The 25104-nt window shown below is 46.8% G+C and overlaps 2 protein-coding genes across 2 annotated transcripts; both read right to left on the bottom strand.

Moving 5' to 3' along the window:
• Nucleotides 1–1249: 1249 nt before the first annotated feature.
• On the bottom strand, nucleotides 1250–12051 carry LOC139171469 (chymotrypsin-like elastase family member 3B). The gene is made up of 8 exons (XM_070759718.1): nucleotides 12012–12051; nucleotides 11835–11920; nucleotides 11463–11560; nucleotides 10748–10882; nucleotides 10508–10644; nucleotides 10264–10406; nucleotides 2075–2227; nucleotides 1250–1267 (listed from the first exon to the last, which is right to left on the bottom strand). Exons 1-8 carry the CDS (start codon nucleotides 12049–12051, stop codon nucleotides 1250–1252), a joined length of 810 nt encoding a protein of 269 aa, XP_070615819.1.
• Nucleotides 12052–16227: 4176 nt separating this feature from the next.
• LOC139171467 (proproteinase E-like) lies at nucleotides 16228–24483 on the bottom strand (the record flags this gene model as incomplete). The annotated part of the gene is made up of 7 exons (XM_070759714.1): nucleotides 16228–16446; nucleotides 19213–19355; nucleotides 20343–20479; nucleotides 20614–20748; nucleotides 21908–22005; nucleotides 22197–22288; nucleotides 24456–24483. Coding segments are annotated over 7 exons (852 nt in total), but the record flags the coding sequence as incomplete, so codon positions are not given.
• Between the last annotated feature and the right edge of the window lie 621 nt (nucleotides 24484–25104).

Raw genomic sequence — 25104 nt, 5'->3', positions numbered from 1 at the left:
AGGGTTCCTGCTTGGGCAGGGGGTTGAACTCGATGGCCTTCATTGTCCCTTTCAACTTAACAATAAATGAATGAATGAATCAATGAATCAATGAATGAATCAATGAATGAATGAATGAATGAGCCTTGGTGGCGCAGTGGTGAGAGTGCATTACTGCAAGCTGCTTCTTCTGCTGGCTGTGAGTTCACCAGTTCAAATCCCACCAGGCTCAGTCGAATCAGCCTTCCACCCTTCCGAGGTCGGTAAAAGGAGGATATGCTGATTCTGTAAACCCTCTTAGAGGCGGCTGTGAAGCAGTGTATAAGTCTAAATGCTATTGCTATCCTCTATTAAAGGATAGTTCTCCTTCCAAGGGCAGAACGAAAGAGAACAGGGTGGGGGTAGAATTGGGGGGCTTGGTCCCCAAATGGCCTGGCAGAGCTTGGCAGAGGCCTGGCACACACACACACACACACCTTGCCCACCGTAGCTTTGCCTTTGGGTCCAGTGCTTGGGCTGAGCCAAGGCACATAGGACATCGGTTGCATTTGTGGCAGGTTCCTTCCTTTCTTTATGGGCTTGGCAATGGGCGTGAGGTTGTGCATGGCGGAAAGACGGAAAATGGATTCCTTCAGGGCCTCGCACACCCCTTTTGCATGCTGAGGAGCAGGTGGGGATTGCTACTGACGCTCGCTACCAGTGTGACATGCATGTAGCTTCGGATTGCCGGTGTGCACATGTGCATCCCAGTGAGATTTTGTTTCTATACCTGCGCAGGAAGCAAAATCTCGCGAGAGGTTGTGCACAAGAGAGATTTCGGTGATTTTTTTTTCCTTCCACGCATGCGCAGAAGCAAAAAATCACAGAAATCTCACACATGCATGTCCCCTCATGATATCTTTCTTCCTGCACATGTGCAGAAGCCAAATCTCACTGGGAAATATGGGCACACATGCCGGACCTGTGGAGCCGCACGCACAGCTCCATTTTTGGTACCATTGCGCGGTGTGGCACGTATCCAGAAGCAACCCGATACTGCCAAGGAGGCTTTGGGAGATGGGACCACCCCAGAGACCTAGCCAAAACACTTCTTTAGGGTGGACTGTTTTTCCCGTTAAGTTTTGTAGAAAGGCTCCTGTCAGGCCCGGTTGCCCTCTCTTCTCTGCCTACCCGCCCCACAACACGCGGGATGTAAGACTCGAACGCAAGGCCAGATGGCATCTCAAAAGCGACTTTATTCTGGAACTGGAAGGCTGGCCTGCTCTCCTCCTCACAGCCCTTTGAGCGTCTGAAAGGCAAGAAAGGAGGCAAGAATGGGTGTCACTACCGGTTCAGATCGTCTGTGATGATTCCAACCCCTCTGCCGCCACCAGTTCACCCGAACTGGGATGAACCGGTAAACAACCCACCCTTTAGACAGCCGGTGAGTGCAAGGTTGTTTTACAAAGGAGAAATCGAGCGGTGGCCCATTCAGGGTTATCCACCCACTCTTTCTGCAGCTCGATATAGCTGCATGGGAACGACGATGTTGTAGGGATCCTCTCAAGGCAAAGGCAGTGGTGGGCAGCAGGTGGGATGGAGTGGAACGCTGTTCCACCAGCAGAAATGGAGCTGTGCACGCAACTCCATTGCAGCCGTCCATCCACGCACCATGCACGCATGGAAGCAAAGGGACGTTCGCACGAGTCGTCCCATCGCCACACCAAGGGATGGGTGCTGTGGTACAGGAGACTACAGCCGCGGGGCCCAAACTCTGCCATGCAGCTGTGCTCTCCCGAGCGACAGCAGGCATCTCTCAGCATGGCGATGGGGCAGCCGAGCAAGTCATACCATTGCCATGCCGAGAGACGCCTGCTGCGACGCGGGAGAGCACAGCTGCGTGGCCGGAGCTTGGACCGACCACTGCTCTTCAGTCATTCTGCGCATACACAGAATCAAGGAAATATCTGAAATTGGCAAAATGGTACACGCACACGCTTCAGCCTCTGCACACAAGTTCACGCACCCCGCCCAGAGCATTCCAGTAGGGTCACTGCCTCAAGGCCATCAAGAGGTTCCACGTCGCTAAGGGAAAGGAGTGAGGGCCGCATCTCACCTTCAGGATCCAACTGTTGAAGGCAGAAACCCGTGTGAAAACGGTGGGCTTCCTCAGGGTGTTGCAGCCCAAACCGGACACGAAGCTGGTGATCCCATGGACGTACCACCGGCCGTCGCTGCCCCGACAGTTGAGGGGGCCACCAGAGTCACCCTATTGTGTGGCACAGAGAGCATGTTAGCGTTCTGCACTTTGCAAGAGCCTCGGTGGGACGCTGGTTAGAGTGCAGTACTGCAAGCTACTTCTGCTGATCACCAGCTACCAGCCATTTGGCAGATCGAATCTCAGCAGGCTCAAGGTTGACTCAGCCTTCCGTCCTTCTAAGGTGGGTAAAATGAGGACCCAGATTGTTGGGGGCAATAGGCTGACTCTCTGTAAAACCGCTTAGAGAGGGCTGTAAAGCACTGTGAAGCAGTATATAAAGTCTAAATGCTATTGCTATTGCTATTTTTTGCTCTGAGTCCAGCCCAGCCAAGCCCTCTGTGGAAGCTGGAAGGTGATAAGATTTGGTTAGGGCTGATCAGGAAATTGGACAGGAGGGGACAGCAGAAGCCACAACTAAACTGAAAAACAGCCTGGGGTACATCAAGGCTGCGTAAAGGAAGACACCCCTCCCCTGTTCTTCCTAGACATCTTAGACAGACTTCAAAGGATGATCAGAACTGCAGAAAAAACAATGGCTTCCAACCTGCCTTCCATGGAGGACCTATATACCACGAGTCAAAAAGAGGGCTATGGAAATATTTATGGACCCCTAGCATCCTGGACATAAACTGTTTCAACTCCTCAAAACCTTGCTACATAGCACTGCACACCAAGACAACTAGACACAAGAACAGTTTTTTCCCAAACGCCATCACTCTGCTAAACAAATAATTCCCTCGACATTATCAAACTATTTACTAAGTCTGCACTACTATTACTAATAGTTTTTTCTCATCGTTCCTATCAACCATTTCCTCCCACTTACGACTTTATGACTGTAATTTGTTGCTTGTATCCTTAACTTGACCTCTATGACAATCATGAATGTTGTACATTATGATTCTTAACAAATCTATATTTTCCTTTTATGTATACTGAGAGCATCTGTGCCAAAGACAAATTCTTTGCGTGTCCAATCACACTTGGCTAATAAAGAATTCTATTAGAGCTCACAGAGTTGGCCTTCTCTGGGTTCCGTCGACTATGCAGTGTTGGCTGGTGGGGCCATGGGGCAGGGCCTTCTCTGTGGTGGCTCTGGCCCTCTGGAACCAACTACCCCCTGAGATCCATACTTCCCCCACTCTACTGGTTTTCCGGAAAGCCTTGAAAACCTGGCTTTGCCAGCAGGCCTGGGGACCGTGAGCAGTTGACATCTTTCCGACTCCAATAAGATATGTGTGATATGGTATGACTGCATTATTGTGATTTTAAATTGTTTTATGCTACTTTATTGTTGCAAGCAGCCCAGAGTCCTTCGGCATTGGGCAGCATACAAATTTAATTAATCACTAATAAAAAAATAAATAATTCGCGGAAGGGCCTGATGCCTTGATTTTAATCAGATGTTTAAAAAAAAGATGTTGAGATGCTAGAAAGATGGCAGAGAAGAAGATTAGGAGACTAGAACATACAATGAATGGTTGCTGGAAGTGGGCATGGCTAATCTAGTGAAGAGAAGGACCAGGGGAGACAGGATAGCAGTCTTCCAATATTTGAGGGGAGGGAGGAGGGGGGCTTGGGCTGTTTTCCAAAGCCCCTGAAGACTAGACAAGGAATAATGGATGGAAACTCAACAAGCAGAGATTCAACCTGGAAATAAGCAGAAATTTTCTGACAGTGAAAGCAATCAAACCATGGAATAGAAGTTGCCTTCGGAAGCTGCCCTAAGTCCTTCGGGATTGGGCAGCATAGAAGTCGAATGAATGAATGAATGAATGAATGAGGGGCGGCATACAAATCCAAATAATAAATAAATAAATAAATAAATAATAAATAATGAATGAATGGATGAATTAATGAATTAATGAATTAATGAATTAATGAATTAATGAATTAATGAATTAATGAATTAATGAATTAATGAATTAATGAATTAATGAATTAATGAATTAATGAATTAATGAATAAACAAACAAACAAACAAGTTGTGGGAGGGCTTGCAAGAAAAGACTGGACTGACATCTGTCAGAAATGGTGTAGGGTCTTCTGCTTTGGGTGGACTAGATGACCCGCAAGGTCTCTTCCAACTCTTGTTAATCTGTTAAATCTGTTAAAAGGCCCAGCACTTTGAAAGGGCGGTAGAGAACTCTACTCTCTCTGCCCCTTGGACTCAGTCCAATGGGTAAACTTTGCGAAAGGCCTTCTCCACCTGCTTTCTGCTCTCAGGAGCGTTGGGGGGAGGGGAAAGCTCCACAACATAAAAAAAAAGGAGAAAAGCAGGGGTACAGTGCTAACTTCCTCCCCAGAGTGACCGACTGGGGTACAGTAAACGTCTTCAGGTGCTGCCTCCTTGTGGTCACTTTTAGTCGTTAGGCAGAAAAGCTAAGTTCTCTTCTCTGCCGGGTCCTCTCCCTCCTCCCTCCTTGATTTTTCTCTGGCATATCCTGTTTCCCAAATATTCCTATTCCCTTTCACAATTTCCATATTTATGTCCGAGGGAGACTTTGAAACGGAGTTACGCCAGATTTACTCCTGTCCTGTACCACTCTCACGGGGATGGGATTCGGTGGGCGTGGTGTGGGGTGACTTGGTGGGCATGGCAGGGGAAGGTTACTGCAAAATACCTATTTCCTCCCAGTCAGCTGGGATTTGGGGCAGAGGATTGATGGGGGGCGGGGCCAGTCAGGGGTGGTATTTACCATTTCTCCAAACTACTCGAAATTTCCACTACCAGTTCTCTGAAGTACTCAAAATTTCCTCCAGTGGTTCTCCGAACTACTCAAAATTTCCACTACCAGTTATCTGAACTACTCAAAATTTCTGCTATATTTCTCTGCCCTTTGGACTCATACCAGTTCTCCAAATTATTCAAAATTGCTTCTACCGCTTTTCCAAACTACTCAGAATTTCCCCTGCCAGTTCTCCAAACTATTAAAAATTTCCTCTGCCAGTTCTCCAAACTATTAAAAATTTCCTCTGCCAGTTCTCCAAACTATTAAAAATTTCCTCTGCCAGTTCTCCAAACTATTAAAAATTTTCTCCACCGGTTATCCGAACTATTCAAAATTTCCTCTACCAGTTCTCTAAACTACTCAAAATTTCGGCTACCAGCTCTCCGAACTACTCAAAATTTTGTCCCCCAGTTATCCAAACTATTCAAAATTTCTTCTACCGGTTCTTTAAACTACTCAAAATTTCTACTACTGGTTCTCCGAGTTACTCAAAATTTTCACTGCTGGTTCTCCAAACTTTATTATTATTATTATTATTATTATTATCATTTAGATTTGTATGCCGCCCTTCTCCAAAAACTACTCAAAATTTCTACTACCAGTTCTCTGAACTGCTCAAAATTTCCACTAATGGTTCTCCAGAACTGGTCAGAACGTGCTGAAACCCACCTCTGGATTCTCCTACTTGGCCTGTGGAGATCCAGACTTCCCAAGGGCTGTCTGGGAAATTCTGGGAGTTGAAATCTAAACATGTCTTAAAAGCTGCCAAGTTTGGGGGGGGAAACCGATTTAAATACTTCTGTTTGGCTGGATACCTCCACATTTAGAGTCGTATTTTTTCCTAACTGGGGGAAAATAACTCCTCCTGCTTTGCTTCAGGAGTTTCCGAGTGCAAGAGCAACCTCCTGCCCCCACCCCATTATCTTCCTTGGTGACCTCAACCTACCACACATCAACTGGTCACTAAACGAATGCTCCACTGAACCTATACACACCGCCATCTATAACGCCGTCACCAGCCTAGGACTAGAACAATTAGTATCAAACAACACCAGACTCAACAACTGTCTTGATCTCATATTCTGCAACAGCAAAAGTGCTATCTATGGACTGCACACAAAAGAACCCTTCTCCAACAGCGACCACAGTACGATCAAATTCAAATTCATCATCTAAACACTCACCAGAAGTATGCGGCGCCTAAGTACAATTTCAGAAAAGCCAACTATGATCTCATAGACGCCAATCTTTCAATCCTTAACTGGAAAGCCTTATTCTCTAACTGCATCACCACTGATGATCTCTACAATATGTTTTTACTCCAAATCAAAAGGCTTATTGAACTACATGTGCCACTCACTTCTTCCAGAGGTAAACGAAAAAATAACATACCTGTCTCGTTAAAGAAACTACAAACCAAAACAAAATCCCTCTGGCGTAGAAACAAAAAAAGCCCAGTAACCAACTTTAAAGTCTGCTACAAAAGCATATGCCAAAGAATAAGAGCAGAATGCCTCAACTATCACAGCAAACAAGAGGAAAGCCTCCTTCATACCAAGTCTAACTGTGCTTTCTATAACTTCGTCAACAACAAACTCAATGACTCCAGACCTATTCCACCACTCGTAGGACCCAATAACAAAGAATACCATGATGACACATCCAAGGCCAACCTCTTCAATTCTTTTTTCGGCTCTGTTTTTGTCAACAGCAATGGTTCTTCCCCCGTCTTCGCAAATCGTACCTCTAACCCACTAAAAAACCTAACCCAAATCGCCTTCACTGTTGACAATGTAGAAAAAGCAATCCGTGACCTCAAACCCTCCCTATCTGCTGGACCAGACGGTCTCTGTGCATACTTCCTAAGGAAACTTTCTTCTGCTCTTGCTGAACCCCTAAGCATTATCTTTCAAAAATCCTTCAGGACCAGCACGCTCCCCAAGCTGTGGTCAAAAGCAATAGTCATCCCCATTTTCAAAAAAGGAGACCCTTCACTAGTGGACAACTACAGACCAATATCTCTCTGTTGCGTCCCTTGTAAAATCATGTAATCAATTATAAATCGATCAATCACCCTCTACTTAGAATCTAATAACCTACTCTCAAACAAACAATTTGGATTTAGAAGGAAACTATCCTGCAACCTACAACTACTTCACTGCAAAAACATCTGGACTACCCTCCTCGACCAAGGAAAATCCATTGATGCAATTTATATAGACTTTTGCAAAGCCTTCGACTCAGTGGTCCATGACAAACTCAAATCCTATGGCATCCCAGGACTCCTCCACAACTGGATTACTGCATTCCTGTCAAATAGGCAACAAATTGTCAAAATTGGTAGCGCCATCTCCACCCCCGCCTCTGTCATAAGCGGCCTTCCCCAGGGAAGCGTATTAGGTCCTACTCTCTTCATTCTCTACATCAATGATCTCTGTGACCATATCAAAAGCAACTGTGGTTTTTTTGCCGATGATGTGAAACTTTTCAACACCACTGATAACACACTCACTCTCCAAAAAGACCTGGACTTTGTCTCAGACTGGTCTAACACCTGGCAACTTCAAATATCAACCAACAAATGCTCTACCCTCCACATTGGTAAAAAGAATCCTAACCGCACATACGAACTGAATAAACAATCTCTCACTGCTAACCCGCATTCTGTAAAAGACCTTGGAATACTAATATCGAATGACCTAAGTGCTAAAGCCCACTGCAACAATATTGCCCAAAAAGCCTCTAGAGTTGTTAACCTGATCCTACGCAGCTTTTGCTCAGGCAAACTCACTCTACTCACAAGAGCCTACAAAACTTTTGCCAGACCCATCCTAGACTACTGCTCATCTGTCTGGAACCCATATCACATCTCAGACATCAACACCCTTGAAAATGTCCAAAAATATTTCACCAGAAGAGCCCTTCACTCCTCCACTCGAAACAGAATACCCTACGAAAATAGACTAACAATCCTGGGCCTAGAAATCCTAGAACTACGGCTCCTAAAACACGATTTGAGTATTGCCCACAAGATCATATGCTGCAACGTCCTACCGGTCAATGACTACTTCAGCTTCAACCGCAATAACACAAGAGCACGCAACAGATTCAAACTTAATACGAACCGTGCAAAACTTGACTGTAAAAAATATGATTTCAACAATCGAGTTATCGAAGCGAGTTATCAATTGTGTCAACCCCTAACCCCCAACACTTCTTCCTTAGACTCTCCACGATTGACCTCCCCAGGTTCCTAAGAGGCCAGTAAGGGGCGTAAATAAGTGTACTGATGTGCCTTTCGTCCCCTGTCCAATTGTCTTTCCTTTCTTTCACCTATCATATATATTCTCTTCCTTTCATATATCCTCTCCTCTAAGTTCACTTTCACCCTCTTTTATATTATCACATGTCTATTTTTCTTCCTATGTATTTGTGTATTGGACAAATGAATAAATAAATAAATAAATAAATAAATAAATAAATAAATAAATAAATAAATATCAATCAAGCGAACAAATTTATTAAGAATTGGCTCTACAAAATTTGCCCGTTTTTTCTTTATTTGACCATTTCCATTCCCTTTGTTAGTGTAGTGCCTCTCATCAGTCACTAGAGGGCAGCATTCACCATCCCTTTCTGCTTTGAAGGTTCATTCCTAAATTCTGCTCTGTAGTTTTTAATATTCTTTTTTTTTTCTTGTTATGACATGCTGTTAGCTCTCCTGCTGGGCTTACCAGAGCTGCCAGGCATGTCATGTCAATTTAAGGCAGTGTTTCTCAAATAGCGGGGTGGGCTTCCCTGGGGGGGGCGGGGGCGGAGTGATGCCAGGGAGGGGCACATGACCCCGGAGAACATGCCTTTTTTTGTTGTTGTTGCAGGAAGTAGGGTTGTTTTGCACTGAACAATAGCACACATCTTAAAGCAGGAGATATGAAGTGCAGATAACAAACCCTTAAGAGACACCACGGAAAAATATTTAACAGGGATGAAAAGAAAGGAGGAGAAAGACGGAGATCAAGAGACAAACCTAAGTCTCCGAAAAGCTAAGATGAGGAAATATGACAAAATATGGCTTCACTGTGACTACGGTGGGAGACGAGAAAAGACTGGTATGTTTACCATGTCTAAAAATGTTGGCAGCTGAGAGCAGGAAGCACATGACACGCCAATCACGCTGACAAGCCGCTTGAGATTTTTCAGCGAAAACGTGCCAAATATTGCAAACAATCGCCCCAGTGGAGAGTTGGGGGAGGCGCTAAATGTTTACTTCTTCCTAGAGAGGGGCATAACTCAGGTGCTCTGTCCGGTAGGAATTTCTGGGAATGCGTGCACAGCTTCGCGCCCACGACGCACCTTCACGCGAGATTTGGCTTTTGCTCATGGGCAGAAAACAAAATATCACATGAACACGCTCGTGCGAAGGAGATTTCAGCTATTTTCACTGGGTTTTTGCTCCTGTGCATGCACTGCAAAACTAGCAGTGAAAATTGCAGAAATCTCCCTCGCTTGTGCATCCTCATTTCTATCTCCTTCCTTCCTTCTTCTAATTTCTTCATCCCATTCCTTCCTTATTTGCATATTCTTTATTTCCATCTCCCTTATCCCCATCTTCTGTCATTCCTTCTTTCCTTTTCTTCTTCCTTCCTTCCTTCCTTCTTTATTCTTCTCATTATCTTCCTTCCTTGTTTCTTACCTTCCTATCGGTGAAAAGTATCAAAATCTCGCTCGCTCACGCTCCTCATTTCTATCTTCTTCCTTCCTTGTTCTAATTTCTTCCTTGCTTATTCCATTCCTTCCTTATTCCCATCTTCTTTCTTTTCTTCTTTCCTTCTCTCTTTCCTTCCTTCCTTTCTTTTTCTCATTATTTTCCTTCCTAATTTCCTTCCTTCCTTCCTGTGCATGCGCGGAAGCAAAACTAGCTGCGAAAAGTGCAGAAACTTTGCTTGCTCACGCTCCTCATTTCTACCTCCTTCCTTCCTTCTTCTAATTTCTTCCCATTCCTTCCTTATTTCCATATCCTTTATTTCCATCTCGCTTATTCCCATCTTCTATCTTTCTTTCCTTCCTTCCTTCCTTCCTTCCTATGCATGCGCAGAAGCAAAAATATCGGTGAAAATTGCCGAAAACTCGCTCGTGCACTCATCATCACGTGAGATTTCGCTTGCTACACATGTGCAGAAGCCAAATCCTGGAGGGCACCCCGGTAGGAGGTGAGATGAGCGGCCCTTCGCTGGGCGTGACAGCAAATAATTGAGAAACACTGATTTAAGGCAAAGAGACCATGGCTTAGCGGCCTTCCTCCTTCCAACTTACGTTGCAACCTGATTGGATGTCTCCCCCGGCGCACACCATGCTTGGCTTGACGGAACCTCCCCACCAGTCAGGCTTCCTACAGTGGTCGTAGTCCACCACGGGCATGAGTGCCTGCTGCAGTTTGGCGGCCAGAGGCCCTCCAGCTGTGGAGGGGAAACAGGCGTCAGGTCTTCCCGCCAGGCCCCATTGCAACCCCCAGACACACCCCAGTCTCCCTTGCGTAGAGGCCCCCCCCCACACATACTGGAAATACGCCCCCAGCCGGTGATGTAGCAAGAGTATCCGTTAGGCAGGACGGTCTCCGGTTCAGGAATGCAACCCAGGCTGACTTCGTCGTTGAGCTGAGCTGGGCGGGACAGTCTCAGCAGGGCGATGTCGTTGCTGGAGCGGAAGAGGGAGACAGGTGGGTGAGTGGGTGGGTGGGGATGCTGGAGGCTTCCTTTCTCTCCCTTCTCCCCCCCCAAAGATGGACGCCTTCGCCTACCCGCAGGAGACGCAACTGGATTTCCAGCCGGAATGCACAAAAATGTCTTCGGGGTTGATGGGGATGTGCTGCTCGTGCCCTTCCTCCGCTGTGAGGTCGTAATCCCCCAGCACCACTTTATAGGTCCGGGATCGTCTGGGGGAGAAATGGCCCAAGCAGCTTTCAGGGGGCAGGTGAAGGTGCTCGGGAAGAGTCTGTATCCCCTGCAGACCGGAGGGGTGGGTGACCTCGCTCCCTTCTTTGGAAAAAAGAAATAACCTAAACAGGACCCTGGAGGACTGAGAATTTCTATAGTTTTTGTTTAGGATCAGGGGCTTTAACCTCAGCCTGTGGCCAGGCTACAAAGGATGAAATCAGGAAGGACTGACCCTAAACAAAGGGGGAAAGAAGGAAGGAAAGAAAGAAGGGGGGAGGGGGGAGAGAAATGAGTTGGGAAAGAAATGAGAAGAAGGAGCTACAAGGAAGAAGAAAGAAGGAAAGGAAGAAGAAATAGACCGAAAAAGGAAGGAAGGGAAGGAAGAAGATGGAAATAAGGAAGGAAGAAGATAGAAATGAGAAGGAAGGAAGGAAGGAAGGAAGGAAGGAAGGAAGGAAGGAAGGAAGGAAGGAAGATCTGCAAGGAGGAAAGGAAGAGGAGGAGGAGGAGGCTCCCTATGCAAAGCCTCACTGGACTCCAGAGGGAGGCCGATACTCCAGCCGTGGCTGGGACACTTACGAGATGCAGTGGGCAGCTGTCATGACCCAGTCGGGGGTAATGAGAGACCCTCCGCAGGTGTGACGGAAGACGCCATCTCTCTCATACTGGAGGGAGACCTGTGGGAGGCCAGAGAGGGAGACATTGAGAAGGGGAGGGGGTAGACGTCACACTAGCAAAGACCTGGTCCAGTCAGCTCTGCACTCAGCCCAGGCTTTCTCAGCCTCTCCTGGAGATGCTTAGACGGCAGCCCAATTGCCAGCCAGCCAGCCAGCAGGCCGGGCTCAAAATGCCCGACTTCTTTGGCTCAAAATGGCCAAACTCTTTGCCTGCGAGGGCCATTGGGGTGCTGGTGGGGTGCGTCTAATGGGAAGGAACGGGCCGTGCTAGTACCTGCCAGGGCCAGCTGTAAGGCCCAGCGTCATCGCCGTTCACCACTCGGCTGTGGGGAGAGTAGGCAGGCTGCCCACACCCGGAGGCTGCAGAAGAGAAGAGAGGAAAACTGAGACCCCTGGCTAGGGGCTAGGAGACCCCGCAGGTGGAGAGGGAAGGCAGGGGATGCATCTTTACCGCTGGCCACAAACAAGACGGAAATCACCAGCGGCAGCATCTTTTCAGGATGGCTTTCAGACCCCCCTGTGCTTTAAATACTCACCGTGACGGCCACAGAGGCCTTAGACACAGGTGTGACGGTGCTCACGGCCCCGGCAGGGTCAGCCAAGAGGCCTGGAAAGCTGGCCTGCTCCCCAGGGAAAACAGCAGCTGGCTCCTCGGCCAGGTGATGAGCACCCAGAAGCTGCCAAGGCCAGGGGGGGAGTTGACGTGGAGGCAAGAGATGTGGTGGAAGAAGAAGAGGAAGGGGAAGGAGAGAAGAGGAGAGGAGGGAGGAAGAAAAGAAGAAGAAGATGGAGAAGAGGAGGAGAAGGACGGAGGAGGAGGGGAGGAGAAGGAGAAGGAAGAGAAAAAGAGGAGGAAAAAGAGAAAGAGGAGAAGAGGTGGCGGAAGAGAAGAAGAGGAGAAGGAAAAGGAGAAGGGGAAGAGAAGGAGGAGGAGGAGAAGTGGAGGGGTAGGAGGAGGGTTGTTGTTGTTGTTGTTGTTGTTGTTGTTATTTCTGGGTTACCTCCCAGGGGATTTCCTGTCAGAACCATCTGGGGTACAATGCCCCCCCCCAAACTCTTCTCCTGCTTGGAAATTACCCCGTCCTATGATCCAAACAGGGTGGTCAGGAACCATCCTCCCAGAGGGTTATGTAACATGGGTGGTGTGGTTATTATTTTTTTCTTTTTTCTTTTGCCCACAACAGCTTATTTGCCAATCCTTGGCTGAGTGTGGTGTAATCTGGAAAGGGTGCGAAAGCCAGATGTGAATGTGTAGGGGGGTTGAAATGTTATTGGTTCGGCCTGTTTTCTGGGCATAACGTTAGCAGTGGCAGTACGAGACTCAGCCCACCTGGCCAGACACCGCCATTTTCTCACCCGCCCCCATCTCTGCGCATGCGCAAATTGTTCTGCACATGTGCCAACTCCGAGGGAGAAAAATCATGCGCGAAGTGTGCGCTTCCAAACTGAGAAGGGAAGTAGATTTAACCCTGTGTGTCAGCTCACCAATGTACAGGGCCATTCATATTCTCTTCGATACCTTTTGGAGCAAACTAAATGACCTCTGAGAATCTGCCAGTTCTCCACAGCTATATAGGTGTACAATTAGTCCTCGGCTTACAACAGTTTGTTTAACGACGGTTCAAAATTACCATGGCACAGGAGGGGAGGAGACTTATGACCATTTTTTACACGTACAACCACACAATCGCGTGATTTACTTTCCGTTGCTTGGAGACCGACTCATGTTTTATGATGGTTGCAACCTCCTGGGTGGGCCACGCGATCCCCTTTTACGACCATTCTGACAAGCGAGGTCGATGGAGAAGCCGGGTTCACTTAACAACAGTGTCCCCACTTAAGAACCACAGGGGGGGGGTGTCACCAAACGGACATGACAAGAAAAGTTGTGAAATGGGGCAGAGTTCAATGAACAAGTTCTTTGCTTGGCCATGTAAATGTCGGGTCAATTGTGGCCATACATTGAGGACTACAAGTTCTTTGCTTGGCCACATAAATGTCATAGAAACATAGAAAAATAGAAGATTGACGTCAGAAAAAGACCTCATGGTCCATCCAGTCTGCCCTTATACCGTTTCCTGTATTTTATCTTAGGATGGATCTATGTTTATCCCAGGCATGTTTAAATTCAGTTGCTGTGGATTTCCCAACCACGTCTGCTGGAAGTTTGTTCCAAGCACCTACTACTCTTTCAGTCAAATAATATTTTCTCACGTTGCTTCTGATCTTCCCAACTAACCTCAGATTGTGTCCCCTTGTTCTTGTGTTCACTTTCCTATTAAAAACACTTCCATCCTGAACCTTATTTAACCCTTTCACATATTTAAATGTTTTGATCATGCCCCTCCTTTCCCTTCTGTCCTTCGGGCTATACAGGTTGAGTTCATGAAGTCTTTCCTGATACGTTTTATGCTTAAGACCTTCCACCATTTTTGTAGCCCATCTTTGGACCCGTTTCAATTTTATCAATATCTTTCTGTAGGTGAGGTTTCCAGAACTGGACACAGTATTCCAAATGAGGTCTCACCAGCGCTCTATACAGCGGGACCACAATCTCCCTCTTCCTGCTTGTTATACCTCCAGCTATGCAGCCAAACATTCTACTTGCTTTCCCTACTGCCTGACCGCACTGTTCACCCATTTTGAGACTGTCAGAAATCACCACCCCTAAATCCTTCTCTTCTGAAATTTTTGCTTATGTCAATTATAGCCATACATTGAGGACTACCGGTAATCTCTTCCCGCAAAGAATAATTTTAACAGGATGACATCCGCGTAGGTGGATGGATGGGGATATACTAGTGGTGAAATCTACTGGCCCGGTTCGGAAGCATGTACTTTGGGTGCATGCACTCAGCTGCCGCGCACGCTTTTTCACCCTCTGTGCATGTACACAAGGCTTTGCTCACACGCAGAACAAGAAATGGGTGAGCAGAGTCTCATGCTGCCGCTGCTATCAGTTCTCTAAATCACTGGCAGCCGCCGCTACAGGTTTGCCCAAACCAGGGGTACTGGTAGGATTTCACTCCTGGGATGTACCCAGGGACCATTTCGGATGATGGGGCATCGGTCTTCCTTGCTGTGTCATGGGGGGTGGAGGTTGGGGGCTGCCTCTGTGCGAGCCAGCTTTGTGCCCCCTCCCTTCCCAGATAGGGATGTCGCAACTCCCCCCCCTCCCATCCACATAGTCATTTGGCCAAAAGGACTGAATAGGGAGGGGTTTATTCTGCCTGCATCTCTGGACCGGCCCCTGGTGGGTTGTGTTGGGTAACTCTGGCTTTGGGAGAAGATCCAGCCCCCACCACCACCACCTGCGCCCCAATTTGTTTGTTTGTCTGTTTGATTTGTCAAGTACATCTTGGTGGTATACAAAGATATAACAATGTCTTTATACATGATGCTAGTAAGAGAGAAACATTAGCATAGGGGACGGAAGGCATGCTGGTGCACTTATGCACGCCCCTTACAGACCTCTTAGGAATCGGGAGAGGTCAACAGTGGACAGTCTAAGGGTAAAGTTTTGGGGATTAGGTGACGATACTACAGAGTCGGGTAGTGAGTTCCAGGCATCAACTACTCAGTTACTAAAGTCACATTTCTTGCAGTCGGGTTTGGAGTGGTTTACTTTAAGTTTGTATCTGTTGTGTGCTCGTGTGTTGTTGGGGTTGAAGCTGAAGTAGGAAGGACATTGTAGCAGATGATTTTATGGGCTATGATTAGGTCGTGTTTAAGGCGACGTAGTTCTAAGCTTTCTAAACTTAGGATGGTAAGTCTAGTTGCGTAGGGTATTGCGAGTAGAGGAGTGGAGGGAACTCTCCATCTTACTACAGAAAGGGTGCAGTGGCTAGTGATTTTCTTTAAAAGGTAGCAAAAGGTTTCACTTTTATTTCAATCTTTTCTGAGCTTCTGTAGGCATCCTGTGGGTTTAGTTCTGCCTGGGAGGTTTGCACACCCTTCATCTGGGTCAGAAAGGGTGAAGGTATCAGGGAATTGAAGCAGGACACCCTCCTCCATAGACAGTGGAGAGGAGAGGATTCAAACAAGACCAAGAAGAACAATGGGACAACATGCTGCAGCCAGAAAGACATTTATTATTATTGTTGTTATTTTTATACAATCTGGAAACACCACACACACTTCTGCTTAACGGGAATAGCTGGAAATGATCTGCAAGGCAAAACCAACCATCTGGTGTTAGAGAGTTGCGCGCTGGTTTGTGAACACATAAAACACAGCCTGACCCACAAAGCTTGGCCTCTCTTACTGAGAAACTGAGGCGGTAGAGTAGGGGCTCCGCAAACTTGGCAACTTTTAAGGCTTGTGGACTTAAACTCCCAGAATTCTCCAACCAGCATAGTATATAAAGCTCAGAGGTCTCCAACCCAGGCAACTTTATGAGGCGTGGACTTCAACTGGCTAAGCAATTCTGGGAATTGAAGTCCACGCCTCATAAAGTTGCCTGGGTTGGAGACCTCTGAGCTTTATATACTATGCTGGTTGGAGAATTCTGGGAGTTTAAGTCCACAAGCCTTAAAAGTTGCCAAGTTTGCGGAGCCCCTACTCTACCGCCTCAGTTTCTCAGTAAGAGAGGCCAAGCTTTGTGGGTCAGGCTGCATCTATTACTCTTTCGGTCAAATAATATTTTCTCACATTGCTTCTGATCTTTCCTACAGGGGAAAGGTGTCCCCTCCCTCCCCCCCCCCCCCCCAGATATGGGACCTGACCATTAATACCTGCTCAATCCAGGGGATGAAAGCAGAGACGCGGGTGAAGACGGTGGGCTTCTGCAGGGTGTTGCAGCCCCATGCTGAGACAAAACTGGTCACCCCATGAACGTACCACCGGCCATCAACAGCTGGGCAATTGAGGGGTCCACCGGAGTCACCCTGAAATACAAAATTCATCTTCAGAAACATACTGGTGTTTCCTTTTTTCCTCTCTCCTTTATCAGTCTGGAAAGCTTGTTAGTGGCAGGACGAGAGGAGTCTGTTGGCCATCCGTGCAAATACACTTCTTTTTCTGATATGTTTATTGTATTTATATGCCTCGCAGAATCCCTTTTGGAGCGAGCGGCATATAAATAATAATAAATATATAAATATATATATATATATATATATATATATATATATATATATAAATAAATATAAAAATAATAAATGTATAAGTTTATATTATACTGTATATATATATGTTTATATAATAAATAAGTTTTTTATTTTTTTCTCTAACTCAAAAATACACATACATCACAATGCATATTATCTTCAATGCCTGAAAATATACTTATGAAATCTCTTACATGAAAGATTAATAAAACATCATAAATCATATACTATTTCAATTCATCCCTATGGTAATTACTCTATCTGTCTAAAAAAGAAAAAAGAACAAACTAAAAAGAAAGAATTTTATATTTCTAAAAACCCTAAAATATAATTGCAATAACCAATTTTAGCCTGAAAATCAATAGACTGAACAGTTTTTCATCATTTTGTAATTCTAATAATCATATTCTTAAATCATAAACCTGAGTCCTTTGGGATTGGGCGGCATAGAAGTCTAATTAATTAATTAATTAATATAAAAGTTCATGGAGACGGGTGGCATACAAATCCAATAAAAAAATAAATAAATTCAATTTCAAACCTTTTCTAGTTTAAATATGTGTCACATAATTATCTAACACTACCTCCTTTTCCCTTTCCATCAACCGGGTTCCCTCAATCCTATTTCTCATTCCTTTATCTCTTTTACATCAATTTTTCATTATTTTATCCATTTTTATTTTCAACCCACTCATAACATTTCCCCCAGATTTTATAAAACTCCGTACAAATACTTCTGCTAACGTCTCCCAGAGAGGTGGCTCAGTGATGGGCTTCCTACGCAGAACTGGTAGAAAAATTTTGATTTTTTTTCTTTTTTTCCCTTCTGGGCTCTGGGTATGTTTTTCCTATCACAGTAAATGAGGTTGAATGTGTATAACTTTAGAAGAGCTGTGTGTGCGTGTGTGTACATACACTTTATATAGTAGATAATGTATATTTTTGTGTGCCTGTGTGTAATATGTATGTACACATATGGCATATATACATAGAATTAAATAGTATATTTTGGATGTTCAGTAATAGTAAATAGATGGGGAAATGGTATCACTTCGAAGTGAAGAGAGGCCAGGCACCCTAACCCTAACCCTTGATGTGAGTGACGTCACATTGGCCACCTTTAAACCAGTCACATGACCCTTAAGCCACCCCCAGTCAAATGATCGTTAAACCACTCCTACCTGGTCACATGGCCGGCAAGCCCCACCCACAAGGTGTGTTTCTTTCGTGAGCTTCTATTTTCCTGCAAATGCCAAAATGGAAGCTCGCGAAAGAAAAAGATCTTAGCTCTTGCCACACTGTCAGTGTTGGCATGCCCTGCCTCTCGCCAGTCTTTGGTTATCTGCTGCGCATGCACATGATTGTGCATGTCTGCGCACCTGTGCACTTTTCAGTTTGGGCACTTGTTGCCTTAAAGGTTAGCTATCATTGGTATAGGTTCTGCAGCTCCTGCAGGGGGTTGGACTATTATTATTATTATTATTATTATTATTATTATTATTATTATTATTATTTATTAGATTTGTATGCCGCCCCTCTCTGCAGACTCGGGGCGGCTCACAACAACAATAAAACAATATACAACAAATCTAATAATTTAAAATTCACTAAAAAAACCCTTATTAAAAAGCAAGAACATACACACAGACATACCATGCATAAACTATATAGGCCCGGGGGAGATGTCTCAATTCCCCCATGCCTGACGGCAGAGGTGGGTTTTAAGGAGTTTACGAAAGGCAAGGAGGGTGGGGGCAATTCTAATCTCCGAAGGGAGCTGGTTCCAGAGGGTTGGGGCCGCCACAGAGAAGGCTCTTCCCCTGGGTCCTGCCAAACGACATTGTTTAGTCGACGGGACCTGGGGAAGGCCAACTCTGTGGGACCTAACCGGTCGCTGGGATTCGTGTGGCAGAAGGCGGTCCCGGAAGACCTTCAAGGTCCCTTCTGGATGAATTCTATTTATTTGTTTGTTTGTTTGTTTCGTCACATACATATCGGTGGTATACAAAGATATAATATTTATATACATGATGCTAATAAAGAGAGAAACATTAAGACAGAGGACAGAATGCACGCTGGTGCACTTATGCACACCTCTTACTGACCTCTTAGGAATCGGGAGAGGTCAACAGTGGAGAGTCTAAGGGTAAAGTTTTGGGGGTTAGGAGATGATACTACAGAGTCTGGTAGTGAGTTCCAGGCATCAACTACTCAGTTACTAAAGTCCTATTTCCTGCAGTCCAGTTTGGAGCGGTTCACATTAAGTTTGTATCTGTTGTGTGCTCGTGTGTTGTTGTGGTTGAAGCTGAAGTAGGAAGGACATTGTAGCAGATGATTTTATGGGCTATGCTTAGGTCATGTTTAAAACAATGTAGTTCTAAGCTTTCTAAACCTAGGATTGTAAGTCTAGTTGCGTAGGGTATTCTGATTGGATCGGATTGGGGTGGCAACGCCAGGGCTGCTAATCCTAGGAAAGGAGATCCCAGCTTCCTTTGTCCCCCAATCTCTGAACTCCAGACTGTGGCCCTCTGCACTTCTACTCACGTTGCAACCGGCTTTGATGTCCCCGCCAGCACAAACCATGTTGTCCTTGACCGTAGTTCCCCACCAATCTGGCTGGGTGCAATGCGCGTAGTCCACCACTGGCAGAAGCGCCTGCTGCAGGATGTCAGGGATGTAGCCTCCGGCTGGAAGAGAAAGATTCCCCCCAGCCATCCCTGGTGAATGGCTTGAGAATGCAAGCTAACTCTGCCCACTGCCGGCAGTTCGATCCTGAATGGCTGCAGGTTGACTCAGCCTTCCATCCCTCTGAGGTCGGTAAAATGGGGACCCAGATTGTTGGGGGCCAGTAGGCTGACTCTGTAACCTGCTGTGAAGAGGGCTGTGAAGCACTGTAAAGCGATATATAAGTCTAAGTGCCATTGCTAACTTCTTTCTTTTCTCCCCTCCCTCTCTTCCTCTTTCCCTGTGGTTAGAATGCAGTACTGCAGGGTGACTCTGCCCACTGCCAGAAGTTCGATCCTGACTCAGCCTTCCATCCTTCCGAGATGGGTAAAATAAGGACCCAGATTGTTGCAGGCAATATGCTGTCTCTGTAAACCACTTAGAGAGAGCTGTACAAGCACTGTGAAGTGGTATACAAGTCTAAGGGCTACTGCTATCTTCCTTCCTTCCTTCCTTCCATCCTTATTTATTTATTATTTATTTATTTATTAATCAGATTTGTATGCCGCCCCTCTCCGCGGACTCGGGGCGGCTCACAGCAATAATAATACAATATAAACAAATCTAATATTTAAGTTGATTTAAAAAAACTCCAATTTAGAAACCAATCATACATACTAGCATACCATACATAAATTTTATAAGCCTAGGGGGAGGGAAAATGTTAATTCCCCCATGCCTGATGACAGAGGTGGGTTAGAATGCAGCATTGCAGGCTGACTCTGCCCGCTGCCAGCAGTTCGATTTTGATTGACACTGGCTCAAGGCTGACTCAGCCTTCCCTCCTTCTGAGGTGGGTAAAACGAGGAACCAGATTGTCAGGGATCAGAGGCTGTCAACCGCTTAGAGAGGGCTGTCCAAACACTGTGAAGTAGTATGCAAGTCTAAGGGCAATTGCTATTCCTGTGGCCGCCTTCTCCTCCCCCCTCCCAGCCCCGGCCGGGACCTACTGTAGAGTGTGCCCCAGCCACTGATGTAGCAGGGCTGGTCGTTGGGAAGCACTTCTCCTCGTGGGGGCAGGCACGCCAGCTCCACCTTGTCGTTGAGGACGGCCGGGCGGGAGAGCCTGATCAAGGTGATGTCATTCCTGAAAGAAGAGGCGGAGCCTGTGTCAGGGGAGGGGTTTTTTCCCTTCCCCACCTGGAATTTCCTTGGTAAGAAGACCCCCTCCTGCCCACCCGTGCCAGCCTCCTCCTTTGCAACAAAGACGGTTCTACTCACCCGCAAGAGAGGCAGTTGGGGTTCCAGTCGGGGTGCACGAAGATATCCTCGGGGTTGATTAAGATAGACTGCTCCGGGCCTTCTGCCTCGGCCAGGTTATATTCACCGAGGACCACCCTGTACGTCAGGTAGTAACTGGGGAAAGGGGACAGTGGGGTGAGACGGGTGGGGGGCTCCTTCAGCACTCCATTAGCCAGGGTGCCTTCACCCACCCTGCACCCATTTTTTATTTATTTATTTATTTACAGTGGTTCCTCTACTTAAGAACGCCTCAACTTAAGAACTTTTCTAGATAAGAACCAGGTGTTCAAGATTTTTTTGCCTCTTCTGAAGAACCATTTTCTACTTAAGAACCCAAGCCCTGAAAAATTTCCCAGGCATGAAGGCCCGGCCACTAGTTTCCTGCCATTCCTCCTTTAATCTCGGCCATCTTGGGTTTTTCTGGGCTGCCAGAGGAGCCTTTCGGTGGCAGTCCAGAGCGAACAAAGCATTTTCCTTTCTCTGGGCGCTTGGAGAGGGAATAAACCTCTGCCAGCACCCAGAGAAAAGAAACTCTCCCTTCGCTTTGGGCAGCGACCGTCCTCCTCCTCTTCTTCCTCCTCCTCCTCCCACCCAAATTCCGAGCTTTTATTTCTTTCCTAATGGGTTTGCACACATGATGTGCTTTTACATTGATTCCTATGGAAAAAGTGCTTCTACTTACATACAAATCTAATACATTATTATTATTATTATTATTATTATTATTATTATTATTATTATTATTAAGAACCTGGTCACAGAACGAATTAAGTTCTTAAGTAGAGGTACCACTGTACTTGGATTTCTACTTGGCCCTTCTCTGAGGGACTCAGGGCAGCTTACATAATAAAACAGATACTAAATACAGAGTTGAAAAACCCCAGGAATAAACCTAAGATCAAAGCCAAACAATTTAAAACCATTCGACCTCAATTCATTCCAACCACAATCGTACCATCAACCAGAGCAGAGTACTGTATTAATGATCAACCCGCCACAGGCCTGCCGGCAAAGGTGCATTTTAAAAACCTTTTGAAAAGCCAGGAGAGTGGGGGCGGTGTGAATCTCCGGGGGGGGGGGAGTTGGTTCCAAAGGACCGGAGCTGCCACAGAGAAGGCCCTTCCCCTAGGCCCCGCCAGGCAGCATTGCTTGGCTGATGGGACCTGGAGAAGGCCGACCCTGTGGGATCTGACCGGTCGCTGGTATACGTCGCTGGGATACCATTCCCCCACCCCTGAACCAGAAGCGCCAGGCTGCCCGAGGGGGCACTCACGAGATGCAGTGCCCGGCGGTCATCACCCAGTTGGGATGGATGAGGGTCCCTCCGCAGGTGTGGTAGAAGTAGTCTCCAGATTGGTATTGCAGGGAAACCTGCAGTAAACAAGGGAGCGGGAGCAGACTTTCTAACGTTGCCCACCCAGACTTCCCTCCTACCCCCCCTTCCCAAAGTTCATGGCCGGAGTAGGGATGAGCGGCTTTTCTCCAAAGAAGCTCCACCCACTCCTCCCACTTTCCCCACCCTTTCTGGTGCGTGCTGCTGGGAGTGGGCATCGCCCCCTTACCTGCCAGGGCCAGCTGTAGGGTATGGCATCTTCTCCATTCACTACCCTCCCGGTTCTGACAGGGGAAAAGACGGGCTCTCCACAGCCGTGAGCTGAGCGGAAGGGGGCAAAAATAATTATCATCATCACACAGTCTATTCAACACAGAGTTGGACTCTTTCCCCCGTCTTCCCAGCTACTAGCTCTCTACGTGGGTGCATAGCCACACACAGACACTCAATGAGTTTAACGAGTCAACCTTGCACAAGAGGCAGGTTGTCGGTGGCCAGCCACTCCCGCCACAAAGGCCCGTTCGGCTGCGGAAAGGGGTCCCTGACAGCCCCCTCGCACCCCAAACCCCACCCCTGCTTTGCCACTCCTGGGAGTCAAGATTGATGTTCGGTCGCCCTGGGAGAAAGTGGAAGGAGATCCTTCCAGGCCAGGTTGAACGAAGCCGGAAAACCGAACCACAAAAAGATTGGCGCGGTGTGGGAGGGACACCCTCGTTCTCTAGCTTTTGATGCCAAGCGCCACTGCCAAGCTGCAGGCTTTACCCTCGGTGGCTAGCAAGACCGCAAGCAGGAGTTTCCACATGCTGATGGCAGGAGTGACCCTCTGGGACGGAGGGAGTAGCCTCAGGCCCTTTTATTGCCGTCCCTTTTCCAGCTATAGGGGGACACGTTGCCACTTCCGGTGGCCCAAGGACAGCATTTAGCCTTGTGTCGCAGGCTCCTATCTGTCCCCCCCACCTTACGCGAGACGCAGCTGTTCGGAGGACAAGGAGGCAAGGACGCTTCTGGGCCAATAAGAAGGGGCACTGCCAATCCACACTGGCAGGGCCAAGGAACCGATGGTGCCACTGTGCAAGGAGTTTCTTCTGATCTGACTCAGAATTAACCTCTCTCTGGGGCCAGGTGAACTAGAACCTTGTCTCGGTTTTGAAGAAGGGACCCGGTTGTGACAGAGATCTCACACTCCAAGGGTTCGAGGCTTGGTGAAGCCCTGGCCAGCCTCTCCTTGATAGAGCAGGGCTGACTTGCTGGCATGAGGAATGACAGAATAACAAGAGTTGGAAGGGACCTTGGAGGTCATCTAGTCCAACCCCACCCGCCATCCCAAGCTGGAGACCCTGCCTACACTATTTCTGACAGGTGGCAGTCCAGTCTCCTCTTCAAAGCTTCCATGATGAAGCTCCCACAACTTCCAAAGGCAACTTCTGTTCCATGACTTGATTGTTCTCACTGTCAGAAATTTTCTCCTTATTTCCAGGTTGAATCTCTCCTTGATCAGTTTCCATCCATTATTATTCCTTTTCTGGCCTTCGGGGACTTTGGAAAATAGCTTGACCCTTTTCTCTCTGTGGCAGCCCCTCAAATATTGGAAGGCTGCTATCCTGTGTCCCCTGGTCCTTCTTTTCATTAAACTAGCCATGCCCAGTCCCTGCAATCATTCTGCATATGTTTTAGCCTCCAGTCCCCTAATCCTCTTTGTCGCTCTTCTCTGCACTTTTTCTAGAGTCTCAAACATCTTTTTATAATGTGGTGACCAAAAGTAGATGCAGGACTCTAGGTGGGGCCTTACTAAGGCTTTGTAGAGTGGTGTTAGTACCTCCCTTGATCTTGATTGAATCCCTCTATTAATGCAATTAGGATTGCATTGGCTTTTAGGCACAGCACGTTGGACTACAGCACCCATCTGGCTGTCAGAGAGAGAGAGAGAGAGAGAAAGCAGGAAGAGGGATATGGTGATCCCGTTGTATAGAGCGCTGGTGAGAACACATTTGGAATCCTGTGTCCAGTTCTGGAAACCTCACCTACAAAAAGAGATTGATCAAATTGAACGGGTCCAAAGACAGGCTACAAAAATGGTGGAAGGTCTTAAGCATAAAACGTATCAGCAAAGACTTCATGAACTCAATCTGTATAGTCTGGACTGGAGGACAGAAGGAAAAGGGGGGACATGATCGAAACATTGAAAGGGTTAAATAAGGTTCAGGAGGGGTGTTTTTAATAGGAAAGTGAACCCAAGAACAAGGGGCCACAATCTTAGGTTAGTTGGGGGAAAGATCAGAAGCAACGTGAGAAAATATTATTTTACTGAAAGAGTAGTAGATGCTTGGAACAAATTTCCAGCAGACGTGGTTGGTAAATCCACAGGAACTGAATTTAAACATGCCTGGGATAAACATATATCCATCCTAAGTGCAAGAGAGAGAGACAGACAGACAGAGAGAGAGAGGGAAAGTACGTTGAAATGAGATATAGATCATCCTCCACTTACAACAGTTCGTTTTAGTGACCGTTCCTAATTAACAATGGCATCAAAAAAAGGGACTTCCAATCGGGGGGGGGTTTCACCTTTACAAGCATCGCAGCATCACCCATGTTCACGCGATCAAACTTCCGATGGCGGGCAAACTGGCTCCTTTTTACGACGGTTGCAAGTCCATCACCTTCTGGCAGGCAAAGTCAATGGGAAAACCCGTTAACCTGCAAGGCAAGGAAAATGGACAGGAAATTCACTTTGCAAACGTTTCACTCTGCAAACTATAATAAATTTTGGCTCTCCAACGTGATGCCGTAAAGCTGAGGACCCGCTGCATCGTGCCTCTGGGCATCAGCAGAGCGGCCTCTTCTGTCACACCACACACACACAGACCCAAGAAACTAGAGCCAGGGAGGGGCAATTTTTGGGGCTGTCTTTCTTGGCCGTCTCATGTGGCTGTAGCAGCAAAATCTCTCCGCTCTGCCTTTCATAGCCTTTCATGGTAATATCGGTGACTCTTCTCTCCCACCCTTCCTTAATACGCTCATTTAAAGCCCGGCTGGCTAAGGAGGAAAGGCGCAAGATTACGGCAGATCCTTGGTGAGATAAGGAAGGGAAGTGACCGGTGACACCATAAAGCCCACCAGGAGAAGCGGGGGTGGTC

The sequence above is a fragment of the Erythrolamprus reginae genome, chromosome 8 (assembly GCF_031021105.1).
Source record: "Erythrolamprus reginae isolate rEryReg1 chromosome 8, rEryReg1.hap1, whole genome shotgun sequence".
NCBI lineage: Eukaryota > Metazoa > Chordata > Lepidosauria > Squamata > Dipsadidae > Erythrolamprus > Erythrolamprus reginae.
The sequence above is the reverse complement of the archived record's forward strand: the minus strand, read 5'-3'. Positions and strand labels throughout refer to the sequence as shown.